At 43.6% G+C, this 20,563-nt stretch overlaps 1 protein-coding gene across 1 annotated transcript; it reads left to right on the top strand.

Moving 5' to 3' along the window:
- Positions 1-2,739: 2,739 nt before the first annotated feature.
- On the top strand, positions 2,740-16,647 carry PIM3 (Pim-3 proto-oncogene, serine/threonine kinase). The gene is made up of 7 exons (XM_018568379.1): positions 2,740-2,745; positions 12,404-12,536; positions 12,621-12,730; positions 13,411-13,461; positions 13,758-14,121; positions 15,225-15,401; positions 15,504-16,647. The coding sequence occupies exons 2-7, from the start codon at positions 12,452-12,454 to the stop codon at positions 15,686-15,688; spliced, it is 972 nt and encodes a 323-aa protein (XP_018423881.1). The 5' UTR covers positions 2,740-2,745; positions 12,404-12,451; the 3' UTR covers positions 15,689-16,647.
- The last annotated feature ends 3,916 nt before the right edge of the window (positions 16,648-20,563 follow it).

Genomic DNA, 20,563 nt, shown 5'->3' with positions numbered 1-20,563 from the left:
GAGCACGTCTCTTTGGACTCCGCAGTCTGGTCTGAACAGAGGATGAATACCTTGATGGAAGTTCTGTCCTCTGTTGGAGCCAGCCTTGTACTGTGCTGTGCAGCATCATTGGTTGCTAGGGTGTAGGCGGCTGCAGTGAAAGTAGAACTAAAGTCTCACAAAAGAATCCTTAGTTTTGTTAAACACTGTAAAGTAAAATAGGCTCTCTTTGAAAGTTTTCTTTGTTCATGTTTTTTTCTCCCTGCCCTATGTACAACCTGTAGACTTTTTGTAAATACTTCCTGTAGACCTGTACATGCTCCTATGGTGGCCAATCATCACCATTTTACTGTGGTGACTATGGCAGAACATGCCAGGTGGAACTGTAAAAACACACAAAACTGTGCGTTGTCATGGTTGCTTGTAGCCAAATGAGAGCACAGGAAAGGATGCCAAAGCTGCAGCTAACTTAAAGTGACATTAAAGCCTCAGATTTTTTAACATAAAACAATACTGTAATGTGCTCCTTACTGTAATCCATGGTTGTTTCCCTTCTCTTTGCTGCTCTTCCTTTTAAATCCTCATACCTTCTCATGCTTGTGAAGAAGAACTTCCCTTTTCAGCTCAGGGCCTCTTCCTGTAGTGCTGGCTCAGGTTAGAAGCCTATACAAACCTATACACAGACACCGTATATACATTCCTGAGACAAGGCAGACTGCTGCAAAACAGAAGTTCTACAGAGCATGAGAACAGATACAGATTTAAAAGGAAGAGCAGCAAAGAGAAGGGAAACAACCATGGATTACAGTAAGGCACTCGGGAATACCGCCAGGGAGGTTAAGTTAAGGTGCCCATACACCTTACAATTATCGTTCGATAATCATCCATGATCGCGTTTTCGTTCGATAATCGAGCAGTTGATGAGAAGTGCACGATCGCAATTACAGTAATACCTTGGTTTACAAGTAACTTGGTTTGAGAGCGTTTTGCAAGACAAGCAAACATTTCTGAAAAATTTTGCCTTGATATACAAGCAAATGTCTTGCAATAAGAGCAAAATTTTGTAGAAAAGCGCCACCCGAATAAGGCTGTAGCTGTGTGAGCGATGAGTCTGTTTAACGACAACACAATGTCACATTGGATAGATTCCTTGTTAAGGTTTCACGAAATGAAAAAGATTCCATTGAGTCAAGAGATAGCAGTGATTCCGTTAGTGATAGTGAAAGTCGTCCTACACAATAATCCTTCTCTCTCTCGTCCCCCTCACACCAACCACAAAGGTATGGGTAATTGGTTTATTTGTCTTTATATTTTGTACAGTATTATATTACAGTACAGTATTGTAATCATTTGTATATGAATATTTTTGGGTTGTGGAACGAATCATCTGAATTTCCATTATTTCCTATGGGGAAGTTCGCTTTGATATACAAGCGCTTTGGATTACAAGCATGCTTCCGGAACGAATTATGCTCGTAAACCAAGGTATTACTGTACTGTACAATTAGCCATATTTGGTTGAATGGGCAGACTAGAAAACTCGAAACGGACGAAAATCGATGGATTAGTGGCGTTTTTGTACAACAAAAATCACAACGTGAACACTGCACATGCGCAAACGAAAATCCGTTCTGTCGACCGACAAAAATCGTAGAGTTAGCTCTGCTAATGAACGATAATCGCAAACTACATTGGTCTGTGCATGATGGGCTATTTGGACGGAAATCGAACGAGGGTGCGGTCAGGACAAAAAAAATTGAACAATGGTTGTAAGGTATATGGCCACCTTAAGTGTTGTCACCCTTTGAAAAGGAAGTGCTTGTAGATACACTTTGCCATACCAGGTATGGTTTAAAGCAAAACGCCAGCCAAACCAAACAAGATTAAAATAAATAACCCATTAAAAGATAAAATATGAAAAAAGCTTCGGGGATGAGGGGGAAGTGAGCTGTCACCTCTGCAGGCCCGAGGATCAGGTGAGTATGTCTTCTGTAAACCAGCCCCAACACCAAAACAAGCACTTAACCCTTCCAGTGTGGGGAAGCTGCAGGGGTAGTGATGGACTACAATCTCATGTTTAGTTTACTCATTTGTACTGAGATTGTAGTCCATCATGGGAGTGAGCTTGTAGTGGTGACTATTTTACAACATACGCAGGGACCATGGGGAACAAATTGTAGCCACCCTCCAGAAAGGACAGTATCAGCACCAATTCAGAAATGATTTGAGGATCTACAACCGAGTGATACACAAATAAGTTACAGTATTCTTAATAGCTAAGGTGCTTGAATGTATTTAAGGATTTAACTCCTGAGTTTAGTGTCACTTTAAAGGTATTCTCTACCATCAACTAATTGTGTGAAACTTATGCGCCTTCTCTGAATCCTTTATAATGCTAAAAGACATTGAATGATCAATTAGGGCAACAATGGAAGCTCCTGCTACTATTATTCATGCTGACAATAGTGGGTGTAAATGCTCCAGCACATAATTAGAACACACATGGTACAAGGAGTTGTAAAATTTGAATGATGTCTCCAAATCACAGTGATTACAATTTAAGTAATTTAAAAAAGAAGTGAAGCCAAACTTTTCTTGGTTTTGCTTCTCTTTTTGGTCACAGGAGTAGTTACTAATGTACTCTAATGACCCAAAGTTAGCATATAGTAGACAACTGCCTGCTATCGGCTAACAGCGCAAAGCTACACCGCAGCCAGCAAGGATCCCGACAATATTGTCGGGATCCACCCGGCTGCCTGATTGACAGTTGGCACTGCCTATCTGGAGCTAGAGCCAGCTATTCCCGCCTCCTCCCCTCTCTGTCCCTGCAGTGAGGAACAAAGGAGGGAGTGATAATCCCTGCGGAGAGCGATGACTGACAGCTACTGCTATTTGCAGGGAAGAGACTGTGAGCTGAATGATCACCGTTTATATGATCGCTCAGTGCTCAGAAAGGAGCCAGAAGACAGCTGCAGTATCTCACACCGGCTCTAAGTACTGGGGGGAGTGTATTTTACTCCCCCAATAGTTCTCCTTTAATAGACCCAGATTTAAAGAGAAACAGTCATGATTGGGTTTATGCAAGAAACAAAATGTTCAGTCTCAAATTATCATACGTGTGCAGGCTTACCTATGAAACATTTATATCTGCCCCTTAATTAGCTGAAATAAGTCTCAGCCCAGATAGCAAGCAATTGAGCTGCAAGTTTGAAAACGATTTGCTAAACTATAGCTAGACTTGCCAAGCTTCACAATTTTGTTGCAGAATTACAGCAAGTCTGCATTGCAAGTCTCCAGACCAACGTGCTTTGCAAAAGTGCTGTACACTTGCAGAGCTCTTGCTAAGACCTGCAGGGCTCTTGCTGTAGACTTGCCAAGCAAATTTGCTACAAATTCAAAAACTGTCAACTAGAATTTGTGCTGCAAGTGTTCTGCAAGTCTACAACTTGCCAGGAATGTGTGCAGCAAGTTAACAAAAATTACAATTTACCCTGCCACAAGTTTGTGGCAAGTTATCCTTGCTATCTGGGAAGATGACAATAGGTCCTTAGGGCCCATTCACACCAGAAGTTGCCTAAAAATGCAGCCGCTGCTGTGCGGTGTGTCAGGAGCATAGGCTTTTTTTCTCCCTAACTTTACTGATGTCACAAAGGTAATTTTTTTTAGTTGTATTCATCCCATAGAGTTGCAATGTGGTATACTGCATTATAACACACTCTGGTGAAAAAAAGGACTGTAAATTGCCCTGTACAAGTAGCATTGACATAGAGGCAGTGCTTAGTTATCAGCTACTACGAGCTCCCCAGACCGTCTTCTGATCCTGGTTATGGGATAGACCATAGTGCATGCTCTCCTTCCCCTGAGCCCTGTACATGGAGTCCTACCATAGAGGACTGTAAACACCAACTCCACCTGGTCTAATAACCTGTGAGTCATCATACAGTGTACTAGATGAGAGGACACTGAGGGTCGTTCCACCACGGAGCAGAGGGGAAGAGAGGCTGTGGGGACGAGTCTAGCAGCCAGGTGGGATCAAGGATCAGGAGAATATATATTTTTCTATTTTGGACCCTAGACCAAAGTGAGCACTTAACCCTTGCAGTGTGGGGGTAGCCCCACTGCAAGGGTTAACTTGTCATTTGGCCAAAGTAGGTACACTCTTAGCATCAAAAGCTGGTATTAACCCCTTTAGCAGAAAGAACTCTTGTAAGCATTTTGTATAACTGTCCACCAGTTTCTGGCATCAACTCAGTGCAATCTGATCACTTCTTCCTATAGTGCACAATTCCCACTATGAGATGTCAATAGGAATCAAATCAGGAAATGACTAGAGCAGTCCATAACTCACTGGTTCTTCTTTTTGAGCCATTTCCTGGTGGATTTGCTAGAGTGCTTTGGATCATTATTGTGTTCAAAGACCCATTTACGATCAACTTCAATTTTTAGTCAGATGGCCCAGGCCCTGAAGAAACCCCAAACCAAAAGATTTCCATCACCATGCTTCACAGTTATCCTGAAGTACTGTGTTATGTTTGAGGCAAATATGTCCACTATTACTGTGACCATACAACTTCATCTTTGATAAATCAATCTTCAGCACATTGTTCCAGTAGTCCTGGTTTTTGCCTATGTGTTCAATGGCAAAATCTTGCTCTGATGTTCTTTTTGGACAGCAAAGGCTTTTTTGTTAAACACGCCTCTCATTCAGGGTGAATAGGTGTAATCTCTTTCTAACTAGATGCATGCACTTTGGGGGTTCTTGGAGACTAGCTGGTCGTGAACAAATTAGCAGTTGATTATAAATCTACGCCACTTGTAGATTCTTTTCCCTACAGTGGAATTGATTGATTTCAAATCATTTGGTGATATTTTACCAAATTCATAGGAATCCACAACTATCTTTCTGAGGACTTTCCCGTGCTCAATTGATCTTGGCATAATGACACCAAACACAATCATATTAAAGGAAAACAGCAGACCCTATATAGCTGAGGTTTAAATTTGACAGTTTCACCTGCATATTCCCTAAGAAGGTTCTTAGAATTCTAACTTTTAGGGATTTGAAGTGGTGGTAAATTTAGGAGTGTACTTACTTTTTCCATCCATGAAAAATGTGCATTTTCATTTATTTAGAGCATGAAAACTATCAGGGCCCGTTCACACCATCAAGTGTGTTCAGGGCATGGATTGCATGTACAAACCCTCTCTGCATTCTGGGGCGGGAGGGGGTGTGGTTGTGCCATTCATTCAATGGCACTACAGACATCCCTCACGCCAACACCGGAAGGCGTGGTACCGCAAAGCTCTGCATTCCAATGAGGTGCGATCGCACAAAATAGAGACTGATGTTAATGTGGACTGTGTACAATTGTCGGCGCTATATAAATACCAATAATAAATAAATAGTGCATGCATGATACTTTGTGATCACACTGCACTGGAACGCAGGGCAAATGTTCACGCATATCACCTTAACCTGTAGACATTATTTGAATCAATATCTAATGTTTGACTGTTTACAAATCTTACAACCAAAAATGGAATTTGCTTCCAAAAATAATATATGTATCAATTGTTCCCCCTAAATAAGTGTTTGGAAATCAAATGAAAAATATATGTATTGACTTTTCCACCCTAGATGGAGCAGACAAATATACAAAGGGTGCTCCATCCAAAACTAAATGTCCAAGACTAATATAATGTCCATATGTAGAAACATTTAATGTAGAGGGAATAATCCGTACCACCACTGCTTCCTATTAGACTTCAAAAGATTCCCACAACCAAAAAAAGGTAGACAGCAACACACTGCTGCTATTAGACCTACAGTGAAATAAGTCTAACGGCTAAAATACAAGTAGGCTTGTATCCACACTGCTATATGTACAAGTACCACCAGCTCTGAGAGACGCCTTCCAGAGTTAGCCCCACATTCAGCTCATTGTGTCAGCCGCAGCAATCTCCACAGGATCCCTAATCACACATGCAGCCTTTAGAAGGTAGGTGTAGAGTAAGGAGCTTGTGTAAAAACAAGCATCACTAGCAAAATGAAATAAACAAAACAACTTTTTTTTTTACTGAGCAACCAAACAAGCAAAAAGAAGAACAACAGCATATTTAACACTTTTCTTTACAACAGCAGCCTTTATTATTTATTTCTTCTGGACACTTGTTTAGGTGGAATAATTGATACATACAGTATATGATTTGTGGGCACTAATTCAGTTTTGGGTGTTTTTTTTCTTCCACTGTGATATATCTTGTGGTTTATGGTGCGTACATATGCACATTTTGTATGTTGTATTACACACTTAGTGCTGGAGTTTTTAGGTATTAAAGTGCATTTTACCAATGTATTGTACAGCTGTTTGTGATATTTCTAATGTGTTAGTATTTCAGACTTTCTAATGGAAGCAGTGGCTGCAAGATAAACATGCACAGCACAGACCACATACAAGCAGTGAAGGGAAATCTCCTTTGGATGTACTGGGGCCGGACAGAGGGACAGAAGCACACTGTCCTCCTCGAGGTGTAAAGCAGAAACTACCTTAGGAAGAAAGGAAGTGCTGGGCCTTGAAATAACCTTGTCCTTATGTAAGCTCAAAAAAATGGTTCTCTACAAGACCAGACAGCAAGCCACCATCCAGACATGATGATAACAAATAATGACAACCTTGTGCATAAGAAAGGAAAGAGGATACTGGGTTCAAAAGTTGGTATCTGGAAAGAGAAAAGAATCAAAATCAGATCCCACTTTGTCACTGGTGGTTGCACAGGTGGGGCTATATAAGATACACTTGTACAAAGGACTCAACCAAAGAATGAGATGCAATTGTTCTTTGTAACAGGACAGCAAGGGTCAATGCCGATCCAGGGCAGATTGCAATAAAAATTTTACAAAGTCTGCCCATAGAGTATTTGCTGGGATGAAAATGTGTTGCCTTGCATCAATCGAAGTGTGCTTTCCATTTGTGATAGTAGACCTTGTGGCTAGACCTTACACTTTTTCCTAGCTTTCAAGAGTGTAGGAATCATCAAATCGGAAGCCCCTATCTCTTAGGCCCTGGGCTTCAACAACCAAACTGTCAAACCTATCAAACATGAAGCAGGGTGGTAAACTGGTCCTTGGGACCCAATATCTGGAAGATCCCACAGGGTGTGTACCAGGAGTCTGATAAGGGCTGAGTACAGTCTGAGCATTGTCCAACATAATCCTGATCAGATGGCCCTGTAGCTGAGGGGTCAAGCATAAAAGAGACAACTTTATTGAACAGCACTCCAGTATGTTGATCGTAAGAAGCGCTTCTTCAAGCAGTTGAACTCCCGTTGCACCGATAGGATGTTCAGAACTCCTCCCCAGCCTGTCAGGCTGGTATCCGTCCGGGGAATCTTTCAAGATATTGGAAGAAAGAATTTCTCTAACTTTAGAGCTGGATTTCTGTACCAATAGACTAGAGAAAACCTAGTCTTTGGTGTTGGGCACATCTTCCCACACAGCCAGAATGCTGAGTTACAACTATCTGGAGTGGAATTAGGAAAACAAGACTGCCTCAAATCAGGCTACCATCATGCTTGGAACTCTTGTGCAAAAGTGGAAAGTTGGACAGATTCTAGACTGTAGAGTCCAAATCTGGGAGCCGAGAATCTGCAGTTTTTCTTGTGGAGGAAAAACTCTGGCCTGAGCAGGATCCTGAATGGGACCCAGATAGTCCAAATGCCGGACCCAGCACTGACTTCTTAAGGCTCAAGATCTAACCAAATCTTTGTAGGGTCTTGACAATTTGCAACACATTGTCTGATAAAGTCTGTGCCAACTGCCCCCTGAAAATGAGATCATACAGGTACGTGATATAAGGGAATGCTCTGGGAGCTTAGCAAGGCTAGTATTGAAGCCAGTATTTTATCTACACTTGTGTTACAAAAGACAGACCAAATTAAAGGGCTATATACAAGAAAAGAAAAGCGGGGCTTTAAAAGTGTCCAAACCATACAAGACGTCCATCAAACATACATTATTAAAGGGCTAGTGTTCATGCCCTCAGAAAAGCGCAGGTAGTGTTGGTGCAATGAAAATATAGGGATATGCAAGTACACATCCTTGATGTCCACAGAAGCTAGATAGTTTCCCTGATGGGGGGGAAGCTCTGACATACTGTACCTGGTGGATTCCAAGCACAATTTTCGAAAGCAGATGAAGACTTTTAAGTGAACAGTGAACAGAAACTGGAATCCTAGCTTAAGCACACTGGAGACCACGTATTTTACCCATACACAAAGGCCAACAGACGTCACTGTGCTTTAGAAAATGGGGGCATCCCTTCATTGCGAGGAGGACTTGTCTGAAGGTTTGGCATATTAGGCCGCCCAGAGTTTTCAGTTGAACTGGGTCCCTGGTTTAGGTCTGACAAATTTGGAAGAAGCAAAGGGAACTCTTTTTAGCTTCAGAGGTGTGAAAGGTTTTCCCAGTTTGAGGTCTGGGCTTCTTTTGCTGAGGTAACAGGGTACTCTCCCGCCAATTACATATTTAATAAAGTTGTCTAAAGAAGCACCAAGAGATGTCTTCCACCAAAGGGCATTTGCAGTAGGCTTTTTTTTCCCTCCACATATTAACAAACAGAAGACTCATACAGGAATAAGATGGACAATATTCACTAAACCTTCAACACAATCGTGTAATGCAGCAGGCATAAGCTATAAGCACTTCATAACTGAATGGTCAGTGATGATAGTTTTGGGTTCCTTGGATATTGTCTTAGTCCATTACCGCAATGTCTGACAGGATCATATAACAGCTATGGGAGGTTGCACAGTGGGGCCTGTTAGGGTAAACAAAGATGTGAAAAAAGCCTCTAGACATTTGTCAAAATGATCCTTGAACACTGGGGTATCCTGAAAAGACCAGTCAGTGTTTTATTTCGACAGGAAATAGCTGGATCCATAGTAGTAACAGTCTACTTTGTAATGAAAGCCTCCTCAAACAAATCTAGCTCAGAAAAACAATTTGGAGAGAATAGCTTATCAGGAGCAATCCAGAATCTCCTGAAATACTTTGGGAACTATGAACAGATTGGTGTAGAATTCTTCGAACTCACATGCCCTGGACATTTTGATCCCAGATGGCCACAAAGACCAACAGACTCTGGGGGACCAGGGCTTACATAACAGCTATGAGCCTGACTTAAATATGGACGTCCAAGAGGGACAAAAAGAACTCTTCCTAGCTTGTCCTAAACTGGAAGTAGGTGACGGATCCTCTGTTTAACGTTTGCTGGGCAAGAGAGTAGCTAGAGGTTGTAATCCCAGTGCCCCCATGCCTCTCGCATTTTTTGTCTGCCATGGCGAGGGGCCCCAAATGGGTACTCACAATACCAGCACCAAGGGTTAAACAAGGTTCTCCTTAGTGGTTGAAGTGGTCCTTGCACCTCAGAAAGGCACTCTACTTTGCAATGGAAAAGGAGTCCAAAAAAAAAAAAGGTCTCCAGCTCCAGATCAGAGCTCATGCCCCACCCCCACCCCTTCCAAGATTGTCTCTGGCTGTAGAATGCTTAACTGGACATGCCCAGACTAACAGAGCCTTCAGGACTCAACAAGACGCTTGGGCCAAAGGGGGTGCGGAAACACCCTTCAGAGTAAAGTGCAGCGATTTTCCAAAAATGTAAAGGATCAGCACAGCCCAGCGGGCACAACTTGAGTACTCAGGGGGGTGGGTCGCTAAGAAACTCACCAGGCAATGTACCACCATCCATGGGGACAGGAGTGGGGGACTTGCGCTCAAATCTTAGCGTCATTCACTTAGGGCAAGCACACCCTTGCCTTAAGAGGAGGGCCAGGGTCACAACCAGTTCAGATATGCCAGTGCCCTGGACAACACATTGCGGATAACCCAGTGCACTGCACAATGTGCCACGGTGCCACACAGGATCCAGTGCCTACGGCTACATTATAGGCCAGTCCCACTTCTTGTATCCAATGGGGCCTGGATATGGCCCCCAAAGGCTCTTTCTGTGGGGTGATGATCTAGAATCAGCAAGTTCGCCACCATGGCCGGGCGCAGCTAGAGAATCTTGACTGAAGACACAATAAAGCTAAGACTTAACTACACACATCTCCCTCAGCAGGGAGGAGACATCCACCACTAAGCATGTTCAGAAATGTGACCAGCACACCAAGATGACTTGTGCAATCAGGAAACGTACATTTATTGACACCTATTCCACTCAGATACAAGCACTTTCAGGGCTGTGCAGGTTCCCCTTCATCAGGCTCAGAATGACCTCAGAATAGGTATAGGTGTGAATAAATGTCAATAAATAGGCAATAGGTGTCAATAAATGGAAGTGTGTCAATAGGTGTCAATAAATGATTGCACAAGTCATGTGCTGGTGACATTTCTAAACATGTATCTGTATTGACGGCGCCATCCGTAGTCACTACGAGCACCCATTTACATTTCTATGGGATATCGGCAAGGAATGCAGCAAGATATCCATCACCTAAGGACACTGAAGATTTCCTGGAGATGAGTGGCAATATCAGGTCACAGCTCTGGCAAGGTCCAATCACCTGATGATACCTGCATATTACCCAAGTATATTCTAAAAAAAATGGCCGGGGGGTTGTCGGCAAATCAATCTTACCTATTTTTATATATCATAATACATTTGAAAGCCTTTCTCTCCTTATGATTAACCACATAGGAGTTGCCATGGAGTAAATTCAGCAAATTTCCCTTTTTTCAGCTGCACAACATTGGATGTCCCGTGTTCACCTTTTCATTACTAATCTGTGAATGCAGCTCCTGTTCACATGCATTACAAGCCATTATGCAATGAAAACGTTGTTAGCGCGCATGTGTTTTTCTTTCATCACTGCCCTATGTCAAATGTGTTGTATGTTATGCAGAAGGGTGCTTGAGGAGCTTTTAAGTCCATGTTTTTAATGAGTCACTGAAAGCATGTGTTCTGCACATGAGCTGCTTCTTTGTGAACTTCACAGGAGTACATAAAATGTAGACATTGTGGCGATAGGTTATAAAACACATGCCTTCTCTTTAATAGTAAAAGTCTCCAGTCTTCTGTCCTCGGGTGACCTCATGAGCGTTTCCCCCGTAAGGTATGCGAGACATTTGTATCAGAGAGCCCTCACCGAGTAAGTATAATGCCAGGCTTTATAGTAGCGCTGTAGCACGGCGGGACACGTTTACTGAATGCATAGCGCCCCCAGCGGCAGACCGAGGACATGACATTTCAGTCAGCAAACAGGGAGGGTCTGGCACGACAGCCCGGGAATACTGCGATTAAATCCCTTATATAAAAAGACCGGATAAATACAGAACTGCTGCAAACCCCTGGTGCACTTTACCAATACATAAACGCCGGTCATTTTCCTAGTAGTTTATTATCGGGCGGACATTGCCTGCGTAATAAATGCTGCCACATAGCAGCATCACTCACCCCCTATTGAGGAACAAGCGGGCGCGTCAGACTGCTACTGTTCTGGCTATGAAGCTAATTACAATGATTAAAAATGGCTGCTGATACTGCAGTTCATATTCTTGTCAGTGCTCAGACAGCATCGTGATTTTGGTGCACTGTGCAACTGGCAGAGCACGCTTCCCCCTCCCCCCCACCTCTCCTCAGACGCAGTACCGTCTCAGCTTCCCTGACCTTTCCCTGCGCTGCCTAGAACATGAGGAAAAAAGCGCGCCCAGCATTCTCCGCCCACCGCCCCTATTTCACCTCATACATATGCAAACTTCCGATGCGCCTATTGGCTGCAGCAGAATGTTGGACTCTAAACGGAGAACGCCATTGGCCAAAGCGCCGCTACATAAAATATGTAAATAAACGCTAATGCGAGTTTGAGCGTGGCTACATTTTCAGACAGGTAGTCCTCCGCGTTGTCTAGCTACTACTAGTAAAGTAGTGCACAGTGGAAACAAACCGTTTGAACGCGAGATAAAAGCATTTTGACGGGAGTTGGGAGTTGTGGAGAGGCGGCCTGTACCTAATCGTTTTTGTTCCGCTGAGTATATATATTTTTGTGAAAGGGAAAAAAGACTTTGCGGCAAAGGTGTTACCCATCCCTGAGGCGGAGGGATATCATTCTGCGATCTTCACCAAAATACTAGGAGTTAAGAGGCGGCTCTGTCAGTAATTGAGCTCAGAGCTGGGGAGGGCGGCGGCGACGACGACGACGACGAGTGATTATACGGCCGCTTCTCACAGACATTTCGGATTTACAGCGCCAATTATCGCCGGCTGCCATTTCTGAACACCGGGTGGATTTATTCTTGTGGCTTCTTCTAACGTTGTTTTCCCTGTGGCTCGCTGCGACCCCCATGGATCTGTTGGTGTGAAGACCTAGCCGGTGTGTGTGGAAAAACGTACGCAGCTAGGTGGACGGCAGCGGGCGTTCTGAGTAGCCGGCACACGGGGACTGTTTGATCCTGCTTTCTTATTTACCTGGAAATATGCTGCTCTCCAAGTTTGGTTCACTGGCTCACATGTGTAACCCGACCAGCATGGATCATCTGCCGGTGAAAATCCTCCAGACAGGTACATATCCCATTCATCGATGCCGGGCTCTGGGGCGCTCTGAGTAATGTGGCGGCTCGCTCATTTTATCCTTTCTTATTTCAGTGAAGTCGGACAAGGAGCCTTTCGACAAGGTCTACCAGGTGGGCTCCGTGCTGGGCAGCGGCGGCTTCGGTACCGTCTACTCTGGCAGCAGGATCGCAGATGGATTGCCGGTGAGAAGCCGGGTGTGTGCGTGGAGGGAGGGATGGGGGGACCTGTGGATGGGGGCGCTGTGCCTGTGCATAGAGGGATGGGGGGGAGAACCTGTGTATGGAGCTCTCCAGTGCATGATGGGGTAAGGAGTATATCCCTATGGGGGTAAAGGGTCACCCCTGTAAATGTGATCGAAGGGTGACATGGAGAGATGGATTCTATCCCCTGTGTGTGGATGAGGGCTAGGTGGCTTGGAGACATGGGGGGAGGGTGTATGGCGGGATGGGGGTTAGTTCTGTGTGTATGATGGGATGTGGTATATCACTAAGGGTGGGGGAGATATGGTGGTATGGGGTCTACCCCTGTATGTGTATAGGGAAGGGTGGGATGGAATCTATCCCTGTGTCTAGCTCTGTAGGTGGGAATGGTGACCTGGAGTGATGGGGTCTATCACTGTGTATGTAGGAAAGCCCTCCTGTTCTGTGTATATGGAAGGACAGGGTCTGACTGTCAAGCCCTGTGTTCATGAAATAATGGGTGTCTAGTCCTGGAGGGAAGGGTGACATGGAAGGATCAGTCTTGTTCTGTGTATGCTGATTTGATCATGGCATGGTGTATCCCCGCTGTTTTTTCAGCACATGAATGTGTAGCGTGCCACCCTGTATGACATTGCTGACAGCTCTCCTGTTTTTTCTCCTAGGTTGCTGTGAAACATGTTTCTAAGGACAGAGTGACAGATTGGGGAACCTTGGTGAGTATCCGAGGTGTTGTAATGTCAGCGACTATTTATTGTGGTTCCTAATGACTAGTGGAAGCAATGAATCATGTGTCACATTTCAATCTAGTGTTTACTTCTGTGTAAGTGGGTGGGATAGAGTGTGATATAGCAGGTTTTCCCTCCTCCCTAGCAATTGTGGATTAAACTTGGATCACCCTTGTTCTCCCTAATTGTCCTTTTCTGACCCAAGGTGGCAGTGTACCATGTGGGGGGAGGGGATGTTGTGTATCCTGAGCGAAGTCTGACCAATGTTGTACATCTCTCCCCAGAATGGAGTCATGGTGCCCTTGGAGATCGTCCTGCTGAAAAAAGTCGGCTCTAGCTTCCGAGGCGTTATTAAGCTGCTAGATTGGTACGAGAGAGCAGATGGCTTCCTCATCGTCATGGAGAGGCCGGAGCCGGTAAAGGACTTGTTTGATTTCATCACAGAGAAGGGGGCTCTGGATGAGGACACAGCCCGGGGCTTCTTCCGCCAGGTGCTGGAGGCTGTACGACATTGCTATAGCTGTGGAGTGGTTCATAGAGACATCAAAGACGAGAACTTGCTAGTGGATCTGAGGACTGGAGAACTCAGGCTCATAGACTTTGGCTCTGGGGCGCTGCTGAAGGATACAGTCTACACGGATTTTGATGGTATGTTTTGATTTGGATTTTTCAGCTGGGAGTTTGTCCCCCCCCTGACCTGCTAGGATGTGGTTGTTGCTCATCTGCAGCGTTGAATTCCCTCTGATTTCCCCGCAGCCCCTCCCCTGTCTGATCCCTGCACAGTGCGGGGCGATTCCTGCGTGACGCACCATACTTTCCATGCTGATGTGTGGGTGGGGGACTGCATTCTTTTCCCCTTCTATGGCTTGCTTTCATGTTTTTGTCATAAATGAAGTAGTTTGATGGCTGTGTAGTAGTGGTCCCTTGCCAAGTGTCTCTAGGGTACCTTTGATGCTTGTAACATCTTTGAAAGCTTATACAGCTGCCTGTAAAGTTGGTGCATTCTACAATCTTTTGTAGAGATGGTATGCCAAATGTCTTTTAAACAACTAAGTAAATTATTTATTTTTACATATGTCCTTGCTTATCATTGGGGCTCACCCACTGCCCCTCTGCTCTGAAGTACACCTTTTCTGTATCTGAATTGTGGGTTTTCTCTTTCTATATGCTGTGGGAGCCTGGATTAATAAGATATGTAACTCTTGGCACAAAACGAGTGATGGGTGTGCATATGTTCCCCCCCCCCCCCCCTCCTTGCTGTGGGCGTAAGTCTCCAAGATGACTGTAGCTGCCTCCTCATTTCACATCTGTTTGTTGTGAAACCCAAAGCTCCAGCTCACGTGACCGGGCGCTCTGCAGATCCAAGGTTTTGTTTGGTATCCAAGGAACAGTAGAGAACCAAGGGATATATGATGTGCCTTTGCACACAGGATGGGGGGAGGGGGTGGGGATAACAATGCCTTTTACTGTCTTACAGCTAAATATCTTTTTTTCCAAGCAAAGAGCGATAGGATTGCTCCCCTCCGCCCCCTCATGCACACCCTCCCTTTTGTGTCTATTTTTGGAGTTGTGCTACAGACGCCACGTGGTCCTTGAAAGGGAGCCTAGTAAACAGCTGATGCATACAGTGCTGTTCATTGCAGTAGAATGGGGGAGGGTCAGTTAATTGTAGTGTCCTTTTTACCTTTCTAGCATGTATTTGTTTACCTCGTGTGACCCTTTTCTAAATTGAATCTGGTTTTTGTTTCCAGGAACAAGAGTATACAGTCCTCCAGAATGGGTCCGATACCACCGATATCACGGAAGATCAGCAACTGTGTGGTCATTGGGTGTTCTTCTTTATGACATGGTTTGCGGAGATATCCCTTTTGAGCAAGATGAGGAAATTTTAAGAGTCCGCTTATTCTTCAGGAGAAGAGTTTCCCCAGGTGTGTAAAACTATTGATTTTATATATTTTGACTATAATGTAGCTATCTATTTGGTCTGAACAGTCGTGCATCATAATTTTAATTCTTTTTTTTTTTCTTAGAGTGCCAACAACTTATCAAATGGTGCCTTTCCCTGAGGCCTTCTGACCGACCAACACTTGAACAGATTTTTGATCATCCATGGATGTGCAAGTGTGATCTAGAGAAATCTGAGGACTGTGATTTAAGACTAAGGACAATTGACACTGACACATCGAGCACAAGTTCAAGCAACGAGAGTCTGTGAAGATGAAACTCAGTGGGAGGTGGGGGTGTGAAGCAGAAAGTTGTGCTGCTGCTGCCAATAACTACCGAGGAGGGACGTAAACATTCACTACTCTATAGTCAAATCTTTATACAGGAATTTTTATTTTCTGTCAGCATTTTGCGGTAATCTCCCTGGATTGAGACTTAATTTGGACAAGATGATCTGAGAGTTGTAGGCCAATGCTTACACAAATAGACTGACCTTATTTACATAAGAAAAAGCAGTGACCTCTTGAGTACATAGTATACTGTTTGCTCTCATAGAGCCTGGACTAGATTTTTTTATTTGCTTTTGAGTGCCTTTTTGAAAGCTGCTTAAGTGGGACTTTTCTGTTTAGCGTGTGTGGGGTTTTTATTTTTTCTTCCATTTGGGGCTGTGTATGTCCAAAGAAAATCCATTACCATGGGCCTTGCCTGTTTTCATAGTGCAAACAGCTCTGCCTGTATCGGTCACATCTAGTGACTTGGGCAATCCAACCTTTTTAGTGGTTGAGGCATGATTGCTAGTATTTATAGACCATTTCTCGCAAAGTACTTCATGCAGCCTGTACTGTAATTTTCAACAGGAATGCAGTGGTTTTTTTCTACCATCTCCTACATAATTTATTCCACTTTCATCTCTACCACTGGGCAACACAGGACCATTTATCTTCCATTCTCCAAAACCATGTCCTCCTGCAAGTCTTAAGTGTGTATGGGCACGTTAAATGCACAACCAATGCAATATTCAAGGACTTTTTCTTTTTTTTTCCATATCTGTATTTAAACTTGTTTTTCCCTTGTAATATACAGTTATTTATTGCGATATTTAGACTATTTCTTAATATTTATTTGGCTAATTTATTTGTCTAGATTTTACTCAACACTGTGCTTCACACTGTTTTGAAGGCCTCTATTACCTTTCCCAATGGAATCTTCTCGGAGAAGCTAACTCTGCATTCCAGTCATTTATATGTCTATAGATATATCTATAGATCTATATTTATTTATTTCTAACTTTCTCCCCTTTACTATTCTCACCTTCCTTTCCATGGCTCTAGCAAGTTTGTTTTTAGATGGTAATTATTGTAAAAAGTCTAATTTAAGGAACACAGAATTGACTGACTTAAAAAGTTGGTTATTTATGCCTTTTTTTTTGTCTGTTTTACCAGAAATGTAAAATGCTTTTTGACAAGATTTTTAAGTTATTTGCATTATACAGTCTCCATGCAGTGACTCTGGGAGGGCAAGTGGCAGAGTCATAACCTTAATTTATTTTATTAGCTGTGTTTGTGATCTGGCTGCATTTTATGCAGCTTGTTTATTATTTTTATTGTATTTTTTCTTTTAACAGTGTGAAATGTATGGAGATCATATTTTTTATACAAGTATTTCAATTAAACTTTTGTATATAACTTTGTCTGTGTAAAATCACTTCAAATGTCATTTTGCAGCAGCATCCAATATCTGCAATATCGATGTCAACAGAGCTTTACTTTACACTTTAGTATATTGGGCCCTTGGAGATTGATTTACTAAAGGCAAATACTGTTCTTTGCAGGGGACGTTTTCCTAAGCTTCATGAATGTGGTGCAAATTTCACTTTGTAAAGTGTACCCCCCAATCATTTGCACAAAACAGTATTTTTACTTGCACATTGGGTGATGGCAATCAGCAGACTAGTGCAAATTCCCTTCCAGAGTGAACAGCTGGTCTTTCATAAATCTGCCCCTTGGTTTTGGTAATGGTCATCCTATATTAGCAGAATTGGGTTGATTCCCCCGAAGGAGTAGAGTTCACTTTGCAAAGTAAAATTTTACTTGGCTTAAAGTTGAGGCAAAGTCAAAATTGGATTGCAATCAACCCAGCTCCACCCCATTCACTAAGCTAAAAGATTCACTTAGCAAGGTAAACCTGCCCTACTCCTTTAGTAAAAGAGCCAAATTGTCAGATTCTGAAACCCTAAATGCATTCATATCAAAGATTGCCAACACTACCAGGCTTTAAAAACAACAAAAATCCAGTTGCACAACAAGGCAATGCTAAATAGGAGTGATGAGACTGCTTATACAACACATTTTACTACAAGGTTTCATCTTGATTTCACAAATTCCACCCTCTACTGCTCCAAAGTGGTACTGCTAGAGAATGAACCCTAACCACTTGTGTGCCTGTTTAGAGGGATAATCATTCTCTACAGTGATAACATTGTCCCAGAACTTTATTCTTTCACAGTTGGCCAGAAATACAGATGTAGGGTTGCAAATAGCCTGCTAAATTATTGCAGAGACTTTGCTAAATTAAGGCAGCCTGATTTGGATTTAAATGTGATGCTAATTTTTATTGATAGACTTCCCCACGTGTGTCTGAATTATTCCCCACGTGTGTCTGAATTATTACTTCCCCACGTGTGTCTGAATTATTACATGTTTAGGTTTCTATGTCCTTTTTATATTTCAGCAGGTCAAGTCATACTTACTTTATTTAAAATGTAGTAACATGCTCTAACTTGCAACATTCCAACTGAATTCTGCAGGTAGCACTTTGATAAAGGCAAATCCAGGTGTGTGGATGCTCTGCACTGTTTAAGTATAGCCCTACTTATTTTAACAAGTGCATTTTGCACATCCCTGTGATCTTCACTGTGCAGCTCATACCTGGTCTTGAATACCTTTTACTGGTGGTACCTGCTCATCCCAACAAAGCTAACATCCTTTTAGAATAACTGGTAATAGTGTAGATCAGTACCCGGACACTACTCCCTAAAATTCTGTACGAACAGAGCAGGCTGCAGAGCAAAGATCGCAACTGGTAAATGTGTGCCTTGTCAGGGATGCTAGAGAGGATCTCCGAGTAGTCCAGGCGAAAGGATTTGTCTAAACGGAACGTGAATGCAAAAAGACTACCAAGCATTTTAAACCCACAAGGGTTAGGCATTTTTTTTTATACTGTTAATGCACTTTGTACTACATAATTGAATAAGGCCCCTTTCACACAGGGGGTCTCCTTTCTGACGGCAGTGGATTTACACATGATCCCTTGCTGATCAGAGCAATTCAGCATGTATGTCCCCATTGTGACATCTGTGTCCTATTTTTAATTTTTTCCTCCATATTGCAATGGAGTCAAACTGATCTTGCCAAACCCATGTTAGGACTATGGGGAGGCGGATGTAAACGGACATGGTCCGCCAAGACAACTCTGTTCTGGGTTTTCTGGACCTGGCTGGAGTCGGGAGTAATTGGATGTAAATGGACACACGCCCATACGCTCTGACTGCCCATAAGCTAATATTGGGCTTCTGATCAGATCCACCTGAAAAACTGCCAGGCAGGCCTGATCAAGCCACCCTCATTGAAGAAGCCTAAAGCTGGCCATACACCTGCAGATTTTCTATGGTCGAATGCAAAAAGTGCAACAGATTCCTCCATCTACACTAAACTGTGTGGATGGAGGAATTTCCCACTGGGCTGAGTTTGCTAGTCGGCCCCACTGGCTCTCAAAATACCTGAACAATGCCTGCATCCAATCAGGTATTTGGAGAGCCAGCAGGGTGATTAGCAAGATACTGAAGCTTGGCCCCGCGGGAGATTCCTCCATCCACACAGTTTAGCATAGATGGAAGAATCTGTCGCACTTTTCCATCTGACCATAGAAAATCTGCAGATAATCTATAGGTGTACGGCCAGCTTTAGTAGTAATGGAAGGTTCCTTCAAACCATATTTCACCAGTAGGTGGCCCTATACATAAGGTCAGAATCCAAGTACTGGAGAAACCTAAGATCCTTTTTAGTTTATAAAAGGGTATAGAAAGTTGCAATGCAATGGATCCATTGCATAACTATGCACATGAAAGAATTTACATATTCAGAACATGCTTGAGCACTTTTAAGCAAGGCCTTGTTCACCTCTGTCGCTGTAGGTTTTACTAAGAAATTGAATTATCCCTGAAATTCCTACCACATGTTTGTTATGTCAGTAAATGTACTCTGTTCTTTATGATCATTTGCCCTGAAATTCCTGGTGATCCTTGCCAGTTCATCTTCTTGTTTGTTTCATTCTGACCATGCCAAGCATGGAAGCAGGTCCTTGCTAGTTTGGTCAGTTTGTGTTTATGTATCTTCCTGCTATGAGACACAGGGCGCTGTGCAGTGGCGTAACCGGGGGGGCAGCAGGGGCGCGGGCCCCGGGCGAAAAGTGAAGGGGGGGGGCGCCGGCCGAAAATGGCACTTTCGGCTATGAGGTTTTCCCCCCCAATTCATACCCTTTAAGTCTGGTAGGAATGTTAAGAGAGACCCTCTCCCAAGTTAAAACAAAAAAAAGTGCGTGGAGTTCCCCCCCAAATCTATACCAGGCCCTTTAGGTCTGGTAGGAATTTTAAGGGGGAACACCAGACCGATAAAATGAGGGAAAAAACATGGGGTCCCCTAACATTCCTACCAGACCCTTGATCTGAGCACTGGCCCCTCCCTGCGCCTTACCGTGCCACGTTCCCTCGGCATTGGGTGGGTGTCCCCATGCCAATGGGGACAATGGCCTCTTCACCACAACCCTGACCCGGTGGTTGTGGGGGTCTGCGGGAAAGGGGGCTTATTTGCATCGGGGTACCCCTTTACTTAAGGGGGCACCCAGATGTCGCACCCCCCTTGTGAATGAGTACCCTAACCAATCACTAAAGGGTTAAATAAAATAGTTATTAAAAAGTCCAGACTTTTGATAAAATCCTTTAATTGAAAAAAAAATGTGTCTATTCCTTTAATGAAAAAAAAATTGGCTCCATCGCCGTCCCACCGCAATAAAAAAAGTCCCGCCGCCGCACGACGACCATCCAAACCCGATGAAAACTCGCCGCAGGGGGGAGGCTCGATCGCCCCCC

The sequence above is a fragment of the Nanorana parkeri genome, unplaced genomic scaffold (genome assembly GCF_000935625.1).
Source record: "Nanorana parkeri isolate BGI_ZX_2015 unplaced genomic scaffold, ASM93562v1 scaffold1179, whole genome shotgun sequence".
NCBI classification, from domain to species: domain Eukaryota; kingdom Metazoa; phylum Chordata; class Amphibia; order Anura; family Dicroglossidae; genus Nanorana; species Nanorana parkeri.
This window is presented reverse-complemented; position numbering and strand designations above follow the sequence as displayed.

Excerpts from the sequence above, each read along its gene's own strand:
- PIM3 (XM_018568379.1), top strand. The coding sequence starts at position 12,452 with ATGCTGCTCTCCAAGTTTGGTTCACTGGCTCACATGTGTAACCCGACC. Across the intron at positions 12,537-12,620 it reads GGTGAAAATCCTCCAGACAG|TGAAGTCGGACAAGGAGCCT; the intron begins GTACATATCCCA and ends TTCTTATTTCAG. Across the intron at positions 12,731-13,410 it reads GGATCGCAGATGGATTGCCG|GTTGCTGTGAAACATGTTTC; the intron begins GTGAGAAGCCGG and ends TTTTTCTCCTAG.